The 17,380-nt window shown below is 38.0% G+C and overlaps 1 protein-coding gene and 1 long non-coding RNA gene across 2 annotated transcripts; both read left to right on the forward strand.

The window, feature by feature from the left end:
- The first annotated feature begins 1,310 nt into the window (after positions 1 to 1,310).
- DHRS7C (dehydrogenase/reductase 7C) lies at positions 1,311 to 11,184 on the forward strand. Its single transcript, XM_074847111.1, has 7 exons — positions 1,311 to 1,437; positions 1,906 to 2,061; positions 6,011 to 6,123; positions 7,506 to 7,716; positions 8,283 to 8,375; positions 10,196 to 10,351; positions 10,860 to 11,184. Exons 2-7 carry the CDS (start codon positions 1,908 to 1,910, stop codon positions 11,066 to 11,068), a joined length of 936 nt encoding a protein of 311 aa, XP_074703212.1. The 5' UTR covers positions 1,311 to 1,437; positions 1,906 to 1,907; the 3' UTR covers positions 11,069 to 11,184.
- A 700-nt stretch (positions 11,185 to 11,884) lies between these two features.
- Positions 11,885 to 16,441, forward strand: LOC141933012 (uncharacterized). Its single transcript, XR_012625969.1, has 4 exons — positions 11,885 to 12,298; positions 13,321 to 13,416; positions 15,467 to 15,628; positions 16,229 to 16,441. It is a non-coding gene; the product is annotated as an uncharacterized LOC141933012 (long non-coding RNA).
- Positions 16,442 to 17,380: the final 939 nt, after the last annotated feature.

Below are 17,380 nucleotides of genomic sequence, written 5' to 3' on the forward strand. Positions count from 1 at the left end.
AGGGGTGATGGAAAATCAGATTTCCTCTTTACTTTTGCAGGTGGCTTGGCATGACCTCTTAGCTCATTTGACTTAATGTTTTTTACATTCTTCTGTGGAAATGGATGTAAATTTCAGGACACCATGACCATTTCGTATTGGAAAACAGGTATTTATTCACATCTGTCATTCACTATGAAGTCTTTTCAGCTAGAAGTGCACACAATGTTTCAAACATTGGCACATTGTACAATTCTGTGATTTGGAAATCGCAAATCATGGGTTCTTTGGCAGGCACCTTCAACTTTCACAGGCAGGAATGCACATCTTGATTCCCAACATCATTAGCTTCTAGAGCAAGTTACATTTACAAACTATGTCTAGAAGTCCCCTCCTATGCCTTCTTGAATAACCTTCTATTCTTTCCCACTCAGTGAAAGCTAACACTCCTCTGGTACCTACAGACCTAACCATGAAGTCTTTGTTCTTGTTACAACATTCCAAATGGCTCTCTATCATTTGTAGACTTGCATTCTTTCATTGGAAATGAAAATTAGAACATAGAATTTAGATGACCAGTTACTCAGTACAAAGAGGACTGCTGAATCTGGTTGTCAAAACGTATAATTTAAGGCTGTGATACACTTTTTTTTAAACAGCAAACCAGGAATGATTTATGGTAAACCATTCTTTTACCTAGAATCCCAAAGGGCAACCCATAACTGTGGTTGTCAGGTTAACAGATAATGTCTCTCTGCAGGAAATGTAAAAGTTAGATCACCTACCTAAAGTTGATATGGTCCCAAAATTACTGGGAAAGAGGCACATGTGCTTTGCAGATACCAAGAGTGGAAAGCAGCCTGTGGCACCTGAAAGCGCAGTACGACAGCCTGGTATTTGTTCCATCACTCAGCTGTCCACAACAGCTCTGTGGCTCCCAAGCCAACTTGCTCAAAGACCTTTTTCTGACACATATATACATCATTCATATTGCTGAACAGTGATTATTTCAAGTGGCAAATTCTTTATGGTACCTTTTGCTTGTTTTTGAAGACCTATTGTTATAATGGAGTTTATAAAAATGTTTTTATGTGCAAAGTTAATTGAAGGTCTATGACAAGAGATTGAGACAGTCCTGTGAACTGCAATCAAAGACAAGACAGAAAGATAGATATTTCTTTGTACAGTTGAACTGATACTGTTCTAAGAGCTTTTACATGACTGTTCAGCCTGTTGGACTAGATAGGTCAGGCAAGTAAATCACACTCTAGATGCTATATTTACTTTTAAAGTATCTCTGTCACATGGCTATACATAGCCATTCTCATTCAGGGCAAGCAGCCTCAACAAATGCAATGCTCTGTGAAATTGCTAAAGTACTTTAATTAAACCTGTAATACAAAATTTACAAAAATACAAAAGAATGCTTTTTCTGTACCTGGAGTCTTCATATCCATAGTAAGTGATTCTATTTTTCTCTGTCTTTTAGAACAGAAAACACTTCCATTATGTGTTTTATCTGAAATTAGGATTAAAAGCTTTTTATCTGTTTTCCTATAATAGCAACATAATTAAAAGTTAAGTGTTATATATTAGCCTATGTTTTGCCACAAGGCAATATTTGTACTAAAATTCTATTACGTTTTTGCCAACCTAGAGTAATTTTGCATATAAGAAATCCAGATTTGGTTAGACCATGAAGTGATGAGGAAAACAGACAAATAAACAATAATACCCTGTTTATTAAATAATAATATTAAGGCATTGATTGGAAAACAAGCTTCCCACTACTTCAAGCCTTTGGCATGCGGATTACTGGATTTTCTATATATGAAAACATTGATTTTTTAGATAAGAATAATTTGAAAAATAATGAATGCATATTATGATTACTGTTACTCTCATCTAGTCTTTTGTTTTCCACAGAGATGGGTATTCTTGCCATACTTGCTCTACCATTGCTTCTCTTAGGAATCAGTGGAATTATTTATATTTACCAGTCAGTCAGGTGGCTGTTGTCCAAGTCAGCTGTGCAAAACAAGGTGGTGGTGATCACGGATGCCATCTCTGGACTGGGAAAGGGTGAGTTGTCTCATTTCTGCTCAGTGTCAGAGAACAAAAACAGCCAGAGAACCACCCTCTAGGTGATAAAATGTGCATACATTACCTTGTATATATTCATAACTTCCTGGATGAAACAGAAGTTAAGAAATATATTTTTAAACAAATCCTATGATATTTAAATGTACATTTTTAGTCCCAGCCACAGGAACTGTTGGTAAACTTTTAGGAACTGCAGAACTTTGTATTAATTTAATTCAATAGAATAAGACATTCTGTAAGCACATTAAGAGTGTTATTTTTAACATGTTGTTACTATGAGATCTTATTACATAGGCTGTCACTACAGGGTAGCAGCAAATCAGTATAAACAGGTGTCACCTTACTCTTTACATGTTCCTTCTCAGCCCTTAAAGACTACAACATTGCTCACTCCTCATCTCTGCCCCCTCTATCTCCCATGTTACTCCTCTTGCCTTGACATCCTCCAGTACCTCCAATTGGCTGCCTAGAGATGTGTCATGGTGGGTTCAGTGGATGGAAGGAAAGGGTATTTGATAATTTATTTGTTTATATAAGCTGATTGACTGGGGGGGCAGCCACTTAGCATATACTTCCTGCCTACACAGTGTTGCCAGATTAAAGGTACTGGGTCATATATTGCTTATGTACCGTCCTGCTCTAGTCATCTCTTGAGGAGCAGTGGATGCCAGTGCCTTATAAGGCAAACATAGCTTGAGGCTACATTTTGGTGTTTTCGATGAAGACTTGCTGTATGTTGCAAACCTTGCACTCCCAAGCAGAAAATAGATGGGGAAAGGGGATGCTCTTGCAGAATTATTCCTTAGCAGAACAGACCAGAGACCTGCAACAGAAATACACACTACACTGGCAAGGTGTGCTCTTTATCAGAGCCTCTTAGAGCAAGGTATGAAATAATTCCAACCTCCATATCCCACCTGGTCTTTCCCTTTCCCTGACACACTTCAGTTTCAGTTGAAGATAATATTAACATGCATTTTCTCTCATTGGTTATATTTCAGTATTTTTATTTGAAGAGGCATGATTTAGAGTTCTCCAGCTGAAAATGGGTGTCTCATAGAATCATAGGGTGCCTGGAGGTTTCTAGACAAAAATTCTGCTTGGAGCCGGCATATCACCAGTGCTAGATCTGGTCGGGTGTGGCTTCAAGCCAAACCTTGGAAACGTCCAAAGATAAGGAATGTTTATTGAACATTTCTCCAGGTATCTTGCTCCAGCACTGCACAAGCCCTGGGGAAGATTTCCTTATTAACCTTTCTTCTTTTTTTTTTTTTTTTTTTTTTTGACTAACTGCTGCTTTTCTCGAGGCTACAAAGACAATCGCCTCCCCCCCACCCCCCACCCTCTTTTTCACATAGATGATAAAGAAAGAATCTCAAAACAATTTTATTTTAATATTCTAAATGTATCTACTGCCAGTATCCCAGAGGGTGATACTGAGAAGTTATTTGCAGTCTTGAACAATTCCAAATCATGCAGAATTTACTGTGCAGTCCACTCATGCATATGCGATGGTCATTTGTCCAGAGCTTTAAATTACCAGTTGTCTGGACAGCTGCTGCATATTTGAGCTCTTAGGCAACCATCAAATTCCTTTTACCACATGTCAGAATTTCTGGACTAAAAATGACATTTATAAAAGTTAAAATGATAAACAAAACCTGTGATGATTGAAGATGTTTACAATGGTTTATGGTTGTTATTTAAACCTGATTCCTGTTTCTTTTCAGTGCTATAACTCAGAAAAGTCCAGGATAGTTCTAGAGGAGAACATCAACAGCGTCCCTTTTTTCCTTTTATTGCTGTTCACACAGTTGTCACATTGTATTCACAAGGGTGCCCCAACTGTTATGTTCATAGGAAAAATACTGGTGTAGTTGTCCTAATACTGACAAATAATCTTTTGGGCTTTAAATCAAAAATCTTTCTATGTTAGAAAAAAGAAAATAAAAGACATTCATTAAATTACTATTGTAAATAGTGAAAAAGATTACATAAATAAAAGTCTCCAGCTGCACAGATTTACAAAAATAGAAGAGTGGATCCAGAAGTGCTTCCATACAGATATTAAGAATCTAACATATGCATTTAAGAAATCTAAGATGAGCATATTAACATAACTGGATTTACCTGTGGGTATTGAAGTCTGAAGAAAATGCTTTTTGGAGGACGGACAGCTATAACACTAGGGTTGCACTGTTGATCATTCAACAAAGACCATAGGAACTAAGACAGATCAACCAGGCTGGAAAGGCATAAGAGTAATTGTAAGACCATATTCCTGTTCTTCCCATGCTGAATATGTAACTGTCATACAGATTTGATTTAGGGACCAAATATGAGGGCTGCAAGGCTGAGTTTTTTGGAAGACCTAGTCAGGAAAAAAAACATGAGAGGAAAATAACTCTTGATTTCCAATCCTACCAGCACATATAACCCACTGTCAACTAATTGTCTGGCTGCACCCAAACGAGAGATCTGGTGGACACGTCATCAGTCACATCCTCAGGCCTATCTGCAAGACATTATCTATTCCAAGAAAGAAAAGGCAGGAAATTGTGTACTTTTCCTGGTCAGAAAGACAGCCTTCACAGATTTCTGGGCTGATAGCCACTATTTCAGTTCAACTGAGCTGGAACATAGACCCTGTAGCAGCCTAAAACAGCCAAAGGGATACAACTGACAATGAATTCCTAAAAGATGCACATGAGATATCTATGTTCTGTGTTTTTAAATGCCTTTGTTTGGTCAAACTGACAGGACAGTGAGGAATATATTCTCCCTCAACACCACCTAGAGAGGAAAATAGACCAGACACACATGACAAGATGCTCCAGCCTGCTATTTCATAATCTAGATTCAGTTGATCACATACTCCCATGAAGACCTAAACTAGTGAGTCAGCTGCAGTCTTCTAGCCAGTGTTGAGGTAGGATAATAGGTAACACTGGCTGCAGTTCCTTTTGTTATGTGAGTGCCCACTTTCAGAAAAGCATAATCATAGTTCACTTGCATAAGAAAGGGAGAAGAATCCTCCCCAGAGACCTAGTTTAAACTGGGGTGAATCCCTAGCTCAGAATATCCCTAAATATATGGAGAAAAAGCAGTGCCAGCCCAGCTTACCCAGAAATTTATCAACGACCTTCTCAGGAAGGCCTCAGGGAATGCAGCTGAACAAGAAGTAGCTCAAGCTGGTCCCTCATGCCTTTGCTGACTACTGGGAAGGTGTAATACTCAGGAGATAAAGGTCTTGGGGTGCATTACATATGGAGGAAAGGGTCTGTAGAAGAAAGGCCTCTCTCATTGGTGCTTCATCTGTGGGCCAGTGTGTGGTAAGGTTTTCTATATTGATCTTTCTCAAAGTTGTAGATGAGTTTCATGTTGCCAAGAGTTTCATGAAGGTAGCATATAGAGCTAGTTTTATTATTTACTGGGGTTGACTGGTTTCTTCTTTATATTGCAGTAGACATGAAGGTGTGCAAAAGATACAGTTTGTATTGTAACAACCTTAAGCGTTTATTTTTGTATATATTTTTATTTAGAGCAAGTGTGTATGTATGTGGAGAGAGTTAAGGAAGAAAGATAATCAAAACAATTTTTCTAAGAAGTCAAACCCATCATCAATTAACTGTCATAATGTTCTTTTCTTAATCAAATTTTTATTAAATCCCATGACTAAACAGTATCATTATGCTGTACCATTGATTGTGCATTATAGGATTACATTTAATTTTAATTTATTGCTCAGATATATATTTACATTTAGTGTTTCCTTTTTTCTCATATATATTTATTCTTTCAAAATTAATGAATTTTAATGCATAGATTAAACATTGTTAGCAAAAAACATCATCCCAGTTCAAGAAAAATAAACAAAATCAAATTGTTATTATTGTCACTATTTCTTTTGAATGTATTTCTCTCCTAGAATGTTCTCGGGTGTTTCACTCAGGAGGAGCAAGGCTTGTGTTGTGTGGCAGGACATGGGAAAAGTTAGAAGCCTTGTATGATGCTTTGATTAGTGTAGCAGACCCCAGTATGGTAAGTATTTTCTCACTCTGCTTTGAAAATTCACAACCTGAGGTAAACACCTTGTTTGGGTACACAAGGGCTTTTAAATCCAGTAAAACAAGGTACATGAAACATGATTCAGTGTTAATGGTGATTTTGGTCACCCAGGTAACACACCCACCACAGTCCAGAGAGAGGGAGAGAAAAACACCTCTGCAGTTCTTCAAAGCATGATATCAAAAGTATAAGTCAGAAATCCTTCTCTCTTGAGCTAATTCGAGGTAATTACTGTAAAGCAACTGAGTCATCCTGCATTTTGAACAAGCCACCCAACTAGAAATGCTAGGCAGAGGAATTTGCCTGTTAATTTGGATGGAAGGGATCTGAAGTGCTTCATTTAATCACAGGAACTACCATCCATTTTTGACATGATAAGAGTGGTCAAGGAGTGGGAAATGGGTCTAAAGATTGGATTAATTTTGAGTTTCTCCACTACTTAGGAGCGTATGAATAAGAGTGTCATTTCCTCATTACCACTGACTGGGTCACTATGGAAGTAGACATGTAAGGCTGCCCCTGCTGCCAATTCTTTGGAAGGTGTTTCTTTGATGCTGATGGGAAAGCTTTCCTCTGTGACCAACAGATAGCTGACTCATTTCAGGGCACAGGTGTTCCTGAAGGCATCACACAAATTCTACAGCCATTGCTCACCAGACCAACAAATATTTGCGTTTGACCTTTTTTTTTCCCCAGTGAGCTTCATTCATCTGCATACATAACCATAAAAGTAGTGTGTTCATGTTAGTGTGTGCAGACTCAGCTATGAAAAAATACACTGAGGGACCGGCATTACATTGTCATAGTAATATAGTAAGAGAAGATACTCAGAGTTCATTCCTCTGCCTCATAGCAGATCTACATCTTTGCAGAAATCATACAGTTTGGATATTGCAGCTGTTTGGAAAACCTATGGCTGAACAAACCATTCTTACCTTCCAACTGCCCCCCATGTATGTGTAAATTATCTATCAAAGCACTATATCCTAGACTCTGTGGTCAGCAAAGTTCTCCAGAGGGCTGCTTACAGAAAGACCATAACTTGAAGTGGTAGGAGTCACCCCCTGTGCCTAATGTCTGTCTCCACTGATTACAAGAGAGACAGAACTCAATAGCGTAGAGCTAGTCCAGCCTACCCTATCCACGGTTTTCTGCTTCATTTGAACTTCAGAGTCTATGAATACCCATTGCTGAACTACCTTCTTTCTAGAGTGGGTTAAAAGAACAAATTAAATTTTGGGGGAAAATGAAAAAAACACTTTCTTCAGCTATCGAGGTAAATTAATTTTGAAGACAAGTAAATAGAAATACATTTTTATATAACAGGTATCCTTGAAATGTCTTTTCTTTATTAGACATATGCGCCAAAGCTCATACTTTTGGATATCTCAGACATAAACTGCATTCAAGATGTAGCTAAGGAAATCCTGAATTGCTATGGCTGTGTGGATATACTGATCAACAATGCAAGTATGAAGGTGAAAGGAGCAGTGCAGAGCATTTCATTGGAACTTGATAAAAAGATAATGGATGCCAACTATTTTGGACCTATAACATTAACAAAAGGTATTTTAATTTTTTTCCTGTTTTGCTGTTGCTACTTAAAGCTTGAGATCCACGTCACTGGCATTACACTGTTTCACTTGCACTTATATTTGCCTTCTTCACTATAATCAAGAACAACTCTGTGAAAAACAATGGACTGAAATTGAGGTGAAAATCAAAATCAGAGTGCTTGTGTTTGGAAATAGATTGGTCAAGAAATATATAAGCAGGTGTTTGAAAGATAGACATTTTTTTAAATGTCTGCTTATTTTATTTTTCATGTGGTGACTCCTTTATTTACGTGCTTGCTGCCTTTGTTACAGAGACAATTGTTTTCAAAACCCTTGCAAGGATACAGACAGTCTGACAATTAAATGTGATAATACTGTACCCAAATGTGCATGTAGAATCAAAGTCAAGTCTACAAGACGGTCAATTTCCAACTATTGGATTTTGTGATACTTTCGATTGCCGTATTGAGACAACCTTCATTAAAGTTGTGCTATCTACACTTGTCACTTCTTTTCACTAAACACATTGAGCTCTTTTCCTTATGTGGCTCTTTCTTTTATTTCTTTTTTTTCCAGCTATTCTTCCCAACATGATCTCAAGAAGAACTGGCCAAATTGTTCTAATTAATAGTATCCAAGGAAAAATAGGAATCCCATTTCGTGCAGCTTGTAAGTTATACATAGCAAAAATGTGCTTTCAAATGCACATAAATTGTGAGTATTCAATGGCATTAATTGGTTATTAAAAGTGCTAATTTGCATCCTAATTCAGTAAACTACCAATACACTATTTGGCTGGAAAATTTTCAAAGTAGAACTCAAGAAGAATAGTTAAAATACTATCTTTGAAGTATAACTACTTCCTAAGGTACTTGAGGACAAGAGGTATCAAATGTGACAGCAAGGTTTTTTTATGATCTTAGGAGACATTCAAGAATCAGCAAACTTGTACGCCTAACATCTGTACTGGGCATATTGGTAGAAACCATAATGAATAATGAAGTAGCGTATATATATAACATACTGGTAGATACTAGCTACTGTTTTGTAAAGGGAAACTCGTGGATTTATGTGTGGGAGTTTAATATGAGATGTAGTAACTGTATGCTGCTTGACTTTCCAGAAAATTTTCAAGAAGGTCTTTCATCCAAAACTCCTAATGAAACTAGTCTGTCCTGAATTACGGTGAAAGGTCTATGCATTAATAAAGTTCAAAGGTAGTGGACAGAAAATATAGGATAGACGAATAGGATTTAACTGTGACAGGAGGTCAGAGTGGATGATGGCCTCTGAATTAAAAGGTCTGCAAGGCCTCAGGATTGTGACTTACAGTTCCATGAAAGGAAAATATAGTGACAGAAACTGTAAGGAGAACAACAGAGAGAAAAAAATTAAATCTTGTATTTATGCCTTTGTATAAATGTGTGCAGTGCCCACATCTTGAACATTGTGTGCAATTCTGGTCACCCCATCTGAAAAGAAATGTAAGAGCTACAAAAAAGTCTCAGAAAAGAAAAAACACGTTGATGGGACACCTGGAATGGTTTTCATCTAGGAAAGAGCCAGTTGTGTCAAGATACACTGTATGTGCATAGAATCATGAGTAGCAGAAGAGCTAACAGAGATAGATAGTTTCTACAATGCCTCTACCAATATATTTATGTTGCATGAAATGAAGCTGCCAGAAGAAGGAATGTCAAAACAAATGAATGGAGAAGCTTCTTCCCATTCCTGAAACCCACCTGCCATTTTTTAGCTTATATTATGCGCAGGTTGATTTCCACTGCAAACCGAATCAAATACAAGGTGGATGAGTGCTTTGCAGCTCTGCTGTGCTTAACACTTAGTTCTGCTTTTGGTCAAGGTTCATATACTATCATCCTTCTTTAATACCATTCTCAATAAAAAGACACTAAGAGAAATTAAAAAAAATTTTTTTAACATTCAGTTACTTTAAAATTAACTTTAATATTAAAAGCATCTTGGATTGCTGATGCAGGACAAAGGCCTAATAAGTTTACAAAACTTTAGTACTCCTGCATTCCAGAAATGGACATGTATTTCATTGCATTTTATTGATGTGTCACAAACTGCAGCAACAGATGGTGTGGAAACTCATCTCATGAACAGCTGTCCATCCACCAAAGACATTTTTAAACTGTGGAGATAATACAAGTATTATTCCTTAACCCAGGTCTTAATACTTCTGATTGGGAAATCCAGACACATGCTCTTTGACGTGTCTAGGGAGACTGACTGCATACCACATGCATAATTGTCCTGTACAAACAATTTTCTTTTGCTTTTTTAAAATACATCATATGAGAATTTCACTGGGTGAAATAATTCACTGTTCTTTTGCTTTTTGGTTAATCATTCCATACTCAATTTTCCAAACGTTTGTGTTTTATGGAGCTCTATCATACATCTATATCCATACATTCATATATCCAAGCATACATATGTGGGTTTTTTTAATTTTCTTTTAGATGCTGCTTCTAAGCATGCTGCAGCAGGCTTTTTTGATTGTCTTAGAGCTGAAATGGAAGAATTTGGTATTTCTGTCAGCACTGTGAATCCGACCTTCATCTGTTCATACCATCGCCAACCAGCACCTGGCAACTGGGAGGCATCTATCTGGAAATGTAAGGTTTGATGCATCAAGAGAGATGGTAGATGAGGCCCATGTAGCAGTATGGAGGCTTTTCCTTGAGAGAAGAAAGGAGCATAAGGAAAAGCATGGAAATGACAGAAAGGATGGACAGGTTAGGGGAGCAAAAGAAAAGGAAGATTGGAGAGATCAGATGAGCCTGGTGAAAAGAGAAAGAACATGGAAAGAGACAAAGTTATGTGAGAAAATAAATACACCAGGGCACAGGGGGAATGGAGGTAGAGCAGAGTATGAAAGGTCCCAAGGGAGAGTTCCACTGCACTCAAATTACTCCTTCTCTTACGGACTGTGAGGATTTTATTTCAAAATTGTAAAAAGATCTTAGGGACATACTGATGAGAGGAAGGGAAGGGGTAATGGATTAAAAGTGTGTAGGGTTTTAATTCATTTGACTGATGCACTAGCTGTGTATCTTTTCACCACCATTCCCTCAAATGTGTCTGTCTGTCTGTATCTCTCACTCTTCTCTGTTTGATTTGCAGTCTTTTTCAGAAAGGTGGCATATGGTGTGCACCCAGTGGAGGTGGCAGAGGAAGTCTTGTGCACAGTGAGCAGTAAGAAGCAGGAGGTGCTTATGGCCAACCCTATCCCCAGAGCAGCTGTTTACATTCGCACCTTCTTCCCTGAGCTGTTTTTTGCCATTGTTGCCTCGGGGATTAGGGAAAAGCTGAAGACAGAAGAGGAAAATTGATTTTGTTCAGTTCTTTTCCCTACTTTTGACCTGAAAAAAAGATTATGTTTGAAATGTCAATGACTTCTGCTTCTCACTATGGGTAGAATAAAGCAGGAGACTTTATTAAACATGAACCAGCCAATGTCTCAGTGATTCACTACCATTGACACACATTCATCTGTGGGATTTCTACTCTTCTGGATTTAGTGAATCTGACAAGATATCATTGTCTGCACTACAACAGTAGGGGAAAAACTCTACTAGGAACTCTATCGCTGCTGTAAGAGAGTGATTCCTGATCTAAATAAGTAGAGCAAAGTTTGGGGACCTGCAGCAACTTATCAGAATAGTCTGTCAGTGCTAGGACTGATGGGAACTTACGGGAACAACGGGATGGGGAAGGAGGAAGATGTGGGAGACAGAGGAGTAAAAATGTGTGGAAAGTGGGGTTAGAGCCTGGGTCATGGTGTTCCTCAGATGTGGTTTTTAGAAGTATGTGCAGGACATGAAAATGATGAGCCCAAATAAGGGCTTATCAAGTTCAGTATCTCATCCACGACAGGACCCTGGAGTACATGCTTAAAAGACAGATTATAAGAGTGGGACAATAATATGGAGAGACTTCCTGTATTATACTCTCCCAGGTTCTGCTAATCTGCTACACAGTTTGAAACAGAATCTCTCTCTGCATCTTGTTAAACTATCAATTTTTCAGGCAAATTTTTCAAATTCCTATTTGAAAGATTCCATCCCTGAGGAAAGGAACTAATCATATATATAAAAAAAGACTTCCTTATGTTTACTTCAAACCTGGTGTCAAATAATATTCTCTGGTATGTCCTACTTATTTTACTGTGAGAGACAAAAAATAATGGTACTCAATTCATTCACTCCCAGTCATCCATGCCCATCATACTTTCCATGCTGTTACCTGTTTTCCAAGTTGGAGAGCCCTGGTATCTATTCACTCTCCCTTTGTGAGAAGTCCGGATTATCCTTCTTGTTCTTTTATTATATCTTTTCCTTGTTTACCTATCTTTTTTTTTTTTTTTTTTTTAAAGGTGGACAGGCTACAGATGCATGAAGCATTCAAGATAGATAAAGAATCTGGATTCACAGGCATACAGATGCTTCCTGGGTTTTTCACTTCTTTGCTTCTTTTACACATCTTATACAAATTCCTGGTTTTGAGATATTTTTCTGACTGCTACTGATCATTGAGTTCCCTTGTCCACTCTGCTACATGTGGTAATTAATCATCATGTCCTTCATGAACATGGCCATTATTCATGTCAATTGTGTAAATTCCATATAGTCTCAAAGTTATCTCACTCCTAGTCATTCTAGGCTTCTCTTCCCTATCACATTTCCCAATTCATGCTGAGGACTTACCCCCTTATTATCACATCCTCTTAGCTGAACCAGAATAGAAATAAGGCTAATGCAACGTTGTCCAGATCTTCAGTTTCATATCTAAGAGCTTAAATTCTGTCTCCCAAATCCTCCCCTGGTCTTTCTTGTGTCACAGAGATCATGATCACCTACTTTTTTGCAGACACTGTCAAAATGCCTTGTTTGCAGAATACTTACAAATGAAATACCTACTCAGAAAACGTGCAACCAAACTGCACTTGCTGCTCCAACAAGTCCTGTTGTTCATGTAACTTTCAACAGCAGCTGCCCTTATCTGTCTCTTTTTATCAGTAAGAATCACCAGACGTGAATGGAATCCTCAGTGAAGTGAAATGAAATGGTTATCATCTTGCAGGGACATTAACCTTTTCTTGTATGTCCAGTTGAGTGTCTCTGGCTTCAGGAAACATGCATGCATCTACCTCACTCAGGGAAGTAGTTCACAACTAGTGAGAAGTAGCCAGTTCCTGCAGTACCTGCTGGAGCTCCACCTATTTTCTGTTGTAGCACTGTGTTTTTATTGTTGTTTGAATTACTATGTCTTAACTGTGAAGTCAAACATCTACTTTGTCCAAAATTTTCTTGCTCCTCACCAGAACTCTACTCCCTCAAACAAATGGGCTTTTGCCGTGGTCTCAGTTATACTTGTGTCTGTACCTCAGCAACAGCCAAGCCCTTCGCAGCTCCACAAAAACGAAATATGGAATAACTGGGTAATTTCATCAGAAAAGAATCAGAGAATCATAGGACATCACAGCTAAACATGAATCAACATTATTTTGTTTTGTTGTAAAAAACAAGTGGATTGCATGTTAAAATAAGCTGAAAATGTTTCTGCTCCGTTTTGCACTTTCTAGATATCAGCAGAAATTCTTCACTGGTTTTGAATATTTCACTTTAAAAATGTGGAACAGTTCCAGAAACCACAAGGAAAAGCAGTAAGAGTGACAAAGGTAAAATAACACTTGTGATCTATTTTTAAAGAACAGATGTATTTTAATCTAGAAAGTAGAAGAAAATTATATCTAAACAATTTTCAAATACCTAAAATGTACTGCCAGGAGTACAGAACTAAAACATTCTCCATTTCTGCCGTAGTAAGATAATGTGCTATAATTACTGCAAAGGAGATTTACAGGGAAAGAATTTTCTGCTAAGAATATTTAAGCATGAAGGATAAATTGCCATAGAAATTCTAGAATGCCTGTCTTTGGAAGCTTTAAAAAAGAGATTAATGAAACATCTGTAAAAAAGCTATGTAGCTTTAGTTTATCCTGCCTAGAGGAAAAGGAGGATTAGGCGACCTTGTAAATGTGTCACACTTTTCTACAATTCTGTGGTTTACTGAGAACAAGGTTTCTCTACTGGTATTTCTGATGTAATTTTTTTTTCCTCTGGGGAAATCTATTATTTAATCTGAACTTTTCTATTTCATTTGTCCATCTCTGCCTCACTGTCTCACCTGTGGATATATGTTACATATAAAAAAATATTATGATGACAAAAAGAAATAGTATGACATGAGTTCATTAAGAAATATTTTCTGTGAACTTCACTCAGCCATATTTTAATCTATTAATTACTTAATAATACTAACTTTTAATCTATTAATTACTTAATAATACTAACTTTTATAAATGAGGACAAAACTAGGCCTGCAGATTTAGTTGTAGAAGTCATAGGAGACAGATATTCAGCTACAGCTCCTTTAATTTTTTTAAGCTTCCCACATGCCTGAAGGGCACATAATGTTCTTCTAATATGAGCTGCAGTTGCATGGTTTTAAATCTATGGAGTTTTGTGATGAGATCAACTGTTTCTTGGTGAAAATTGGCATTACTGGACACAAGGGCCCTTGAAGTAAGGAAGAATTTAAAAGAATGTTAAGACTGCAAAGTCTTAACAGTGAGGAGACTCTTGTCTAATTTTAGACATCTGTCCTAGATATAGCCTACCCAGAGCTAACCTCCCAGATCCCCTTCTTAAGTAGTGAAAGAAACAGGTGTCTGTAACCTGTGATTTATCTGACATTATTTACAGATAAATTTACAGATTTATCTGACTAATAGAAGTGTCTATTTTGTTCGTGAACTTTCACTGTGCTCTAGGTAACCAGCACAACTGTAGATCTGTGTATCCTCCACAGGCATCTGAATTTTACTGAGGTGCCGCGTTCATCAAGATTGGTTGGGTCAAATGAACTGAGATAAAAATGCCACAGTATTTGATAAGTTGTTGTTTGGGGTTTGTTTTGTTTTGGTTTGGTTTTTTTGCCTGCTTTCAAATAATGTGGTTTCAGGAATTACCCCAGAATTATTGATGTCTACAATCTGGGAGTCAAAAGTTAAAATAAGGGCCAGAATGTGAAAACATGTGTTGCAAACAGGGATAAGAAGTCTTGCATTTCATTGAGTGATTTTGTTTACCAGACATCCAACAGCAGACCTTCTTGAATGGCTAGCATGTGAGAAAACCAGGTCATCTGAGATTTAAGAATTGATCAGGATGGGGGTCCTATTGCACAATTATTTAAAAGCTCTGGTCCACATACAGTATTTTATATGAGTGCAAACCACTGTGAGAAACAATCCTGAAGAAAGAGCATATGGTAGAGACTACCAGTCTGTGTTTATAAACTGCAGGCTAAGAAAAAAAATGGAGGCAGTTAAATTAGATCTTTTAAAGGTTTTGTAGGCATCAAGCAAATATGCTCCTGGATGAGGTCGAAATTCATCAGTGACACCTAGGAACAACATGAGATAGGTAAAAATCTATTGTAAAAAGACCACAGTTATTATAAAGGAAGAAAAGAAGAAAGTCAGATGAAATAATGAATAATTCCTCTATCAGTGAAGATACTAGAAACAGAAACAATATGTGAAACAGAAACAGTATGTGAAACAAGTGGAAGGAATAAAAATCTTGTGTTCTGGTCAAGGGATTGAGACTACTTCTACTAGAGTGGATACCAAACTCTCTAGCAACTGCTTTTTTCATCTGCAGAACTGAAGGTGACAGTTTCAGAATACTGGGCATGCTGCAATGAATAAAAGACTTTTCTAATAATGAAAAGGGAAATCTTACTGCTTTCTACAGCTACCTAGTGGGATGATACAGATAAGATGGAGCCAGACTTCTCAGATGTGCACAGTGGAAGAAAAAAAGGTAATGGACACAAATTGGAACACATGAAATTCTGATTAAATATTAGGAACTATTTTTTCCAGAATTACAGTAGTCAAGCATTGGGACAGGTTGCCAATGAGGTCAGGAAATCTCACTTCTTGAATATACCCAAAACTGAACTGTTCAAGGCTCTAAGCAACATCATCTAATTGGTCTGGCTTTGAGAGGGGAGGTTGGACCAGCAATCTCCAGAGGTACTTTTTAACTTAAACTCTTCTACAATTCTATGTGAGTCTGTAGGTATAGGTGAGTTTTGCAGTTGGTCTCCAACCAAGATAATTTTGTTATTATCCCAGCCAGAAAATGTGATCCTGTCAGTTTTCCCACTGGATGGGAAAATTTGGATGAATACCAAATGCTGAAGATGCTGAAAATTAATTAAAGTGCAGACAAGTTAGGTAGAGTAAAACATGTAATCAAGCAAACCCTGGTGAAGGGACCAGATGACTTTGGGTATAAATACCTGACTGACATCCTTTAGTGAGTCCCACAGTGATCTATAAAATAAGGTCTCAGCTGGCAGGACACAATCTACCCCAGTCAAAGATGCCACTTTACATTTGTTTGTTTGTTTTTAAGGTGTTCATGAACGCTTAGAAGCTGGTAATGGACTACACAGCCTCTTCTGGACAGCCTGTTCCACTGCTTGACAGTCTTCATGATGGGGAAGTTTCCTCTTATATCCAGTCCAAGCCTCTCTTATCTGAACCTATGCCCAGTGTTTCTCATTCTCCTACAATGCAGCAGTGTGAAAAGCCTGGCTCCATGTAATAAATAACCTCCTTGTAGAAACTGGAAGACTGTTAGACGTAGTAAATATTGGAGGGCTTCAGGTCCCTCTGAGGTCTCCTCTGCAGGCAGAAAAAGCCTCAGTCTCTTCTCATATCACATGTGTTCCAGCCCCCTCACCATCTTGTGACCATCTGCTGATCTTAATTATCTTTGTTCCTGTGTTTCCTGTGCTGTGGAGCCCAAAACTGGACACAGTATTCTATATGTCATCTAATGAATACGAAGTGGCAGGAAATAATCACTTCCCTGGATCTACTGGCTATATTCCTGCTAATACAGCCCAAGATGCTGTTGGTTTCTTTCTGTCAGGCACATTTTCGGCTTGCTGTGGTCTCAGTTCAGCAAGATTCCCAAGTCCTTCACCACAGAGTTAATCTTCAGCAATCACAGCAGCCCAGTTGTGCAACCACATCTCTATTCCTATGATACTGCAGCTCATCAACTGCATGTGAAGATCTAGTTCCTCCCACTTGTTTCACAGGGTGTTTGTATTTGTGTACATACACTTGAGGTGGGTTTTTCTTCACCCTGTTTTATCATTTCTGAGGTCTCATTTTTTTTCTGTCACCTTGCACCTTTTGCTTTCCATCACTGTTGACTTTACCTCATGTAAAATCTCCCGCCTTTGTTATTCCTAGTTGAAAGTATTTCTCAACGGGTTGGCCAGCCTGATCACAAAGATACTTTTGTCCAGCTTTGCCAAGTAGACCCTGTTTCTCCCCAGCATTTCCTCATCCTCTGAGAGAGACCTACAGTTGTCAAAGCCAAACCCCTGTCACCAGGACTGTCTGTGCACAATCAAGTGTTGACTCACAGGATCCATGCCCTACTCCTAAGCCTTGTCCTTGCAGGATCAATGAGAACACCACCTGGGCCCTCATGTCCTACACCTTCACCCCCTAGAGTGATAGTCACTCTTGACATGGTCAAGGTCTCCCC

Source organism: Strix aluco, chromosome 21 (assembly GCF_031877795.1).
Source record: "Strix aluco isolate bStrAlu1 chromosome 21, bStrAlu1.hap1, whole genome shotgun sequence".
In the NCBI taxonomy this organism is placed as follows: Eukaryota; Metazoa; Chordata; class Aves; order Strigiformes; family Strigidae; genus Strix; species Strix aluco.

What these genes read in the sequence shown, in the direction of transcription:
- DHRS7C (XM_074847111.1), top strand. Translation starts at nt 1,908, where the DNA reads ATGGGTATTCTTGCCATACTTGCTCTACCATTGCTTCTCTTAGGAATC. An exon ending in CATCTCTGGACTGGGAAAGG is followed by an intron (nt 2,062 to 6,010) that starts GTGAGTTGTCTC and finishes TTTCTCTCCTAG; the next exon opens with AATGTTCTCGGGTGTTTCAC. An exon ending in GTGTAGCAGACCCCAGTATG is followed by an intron (nt 6,124 to 7,505) that starts GTAAGTATTTTC and finishes TTTCTTTATTAG; the next exon opens with ACATATGCGCCAAAGCTCAT.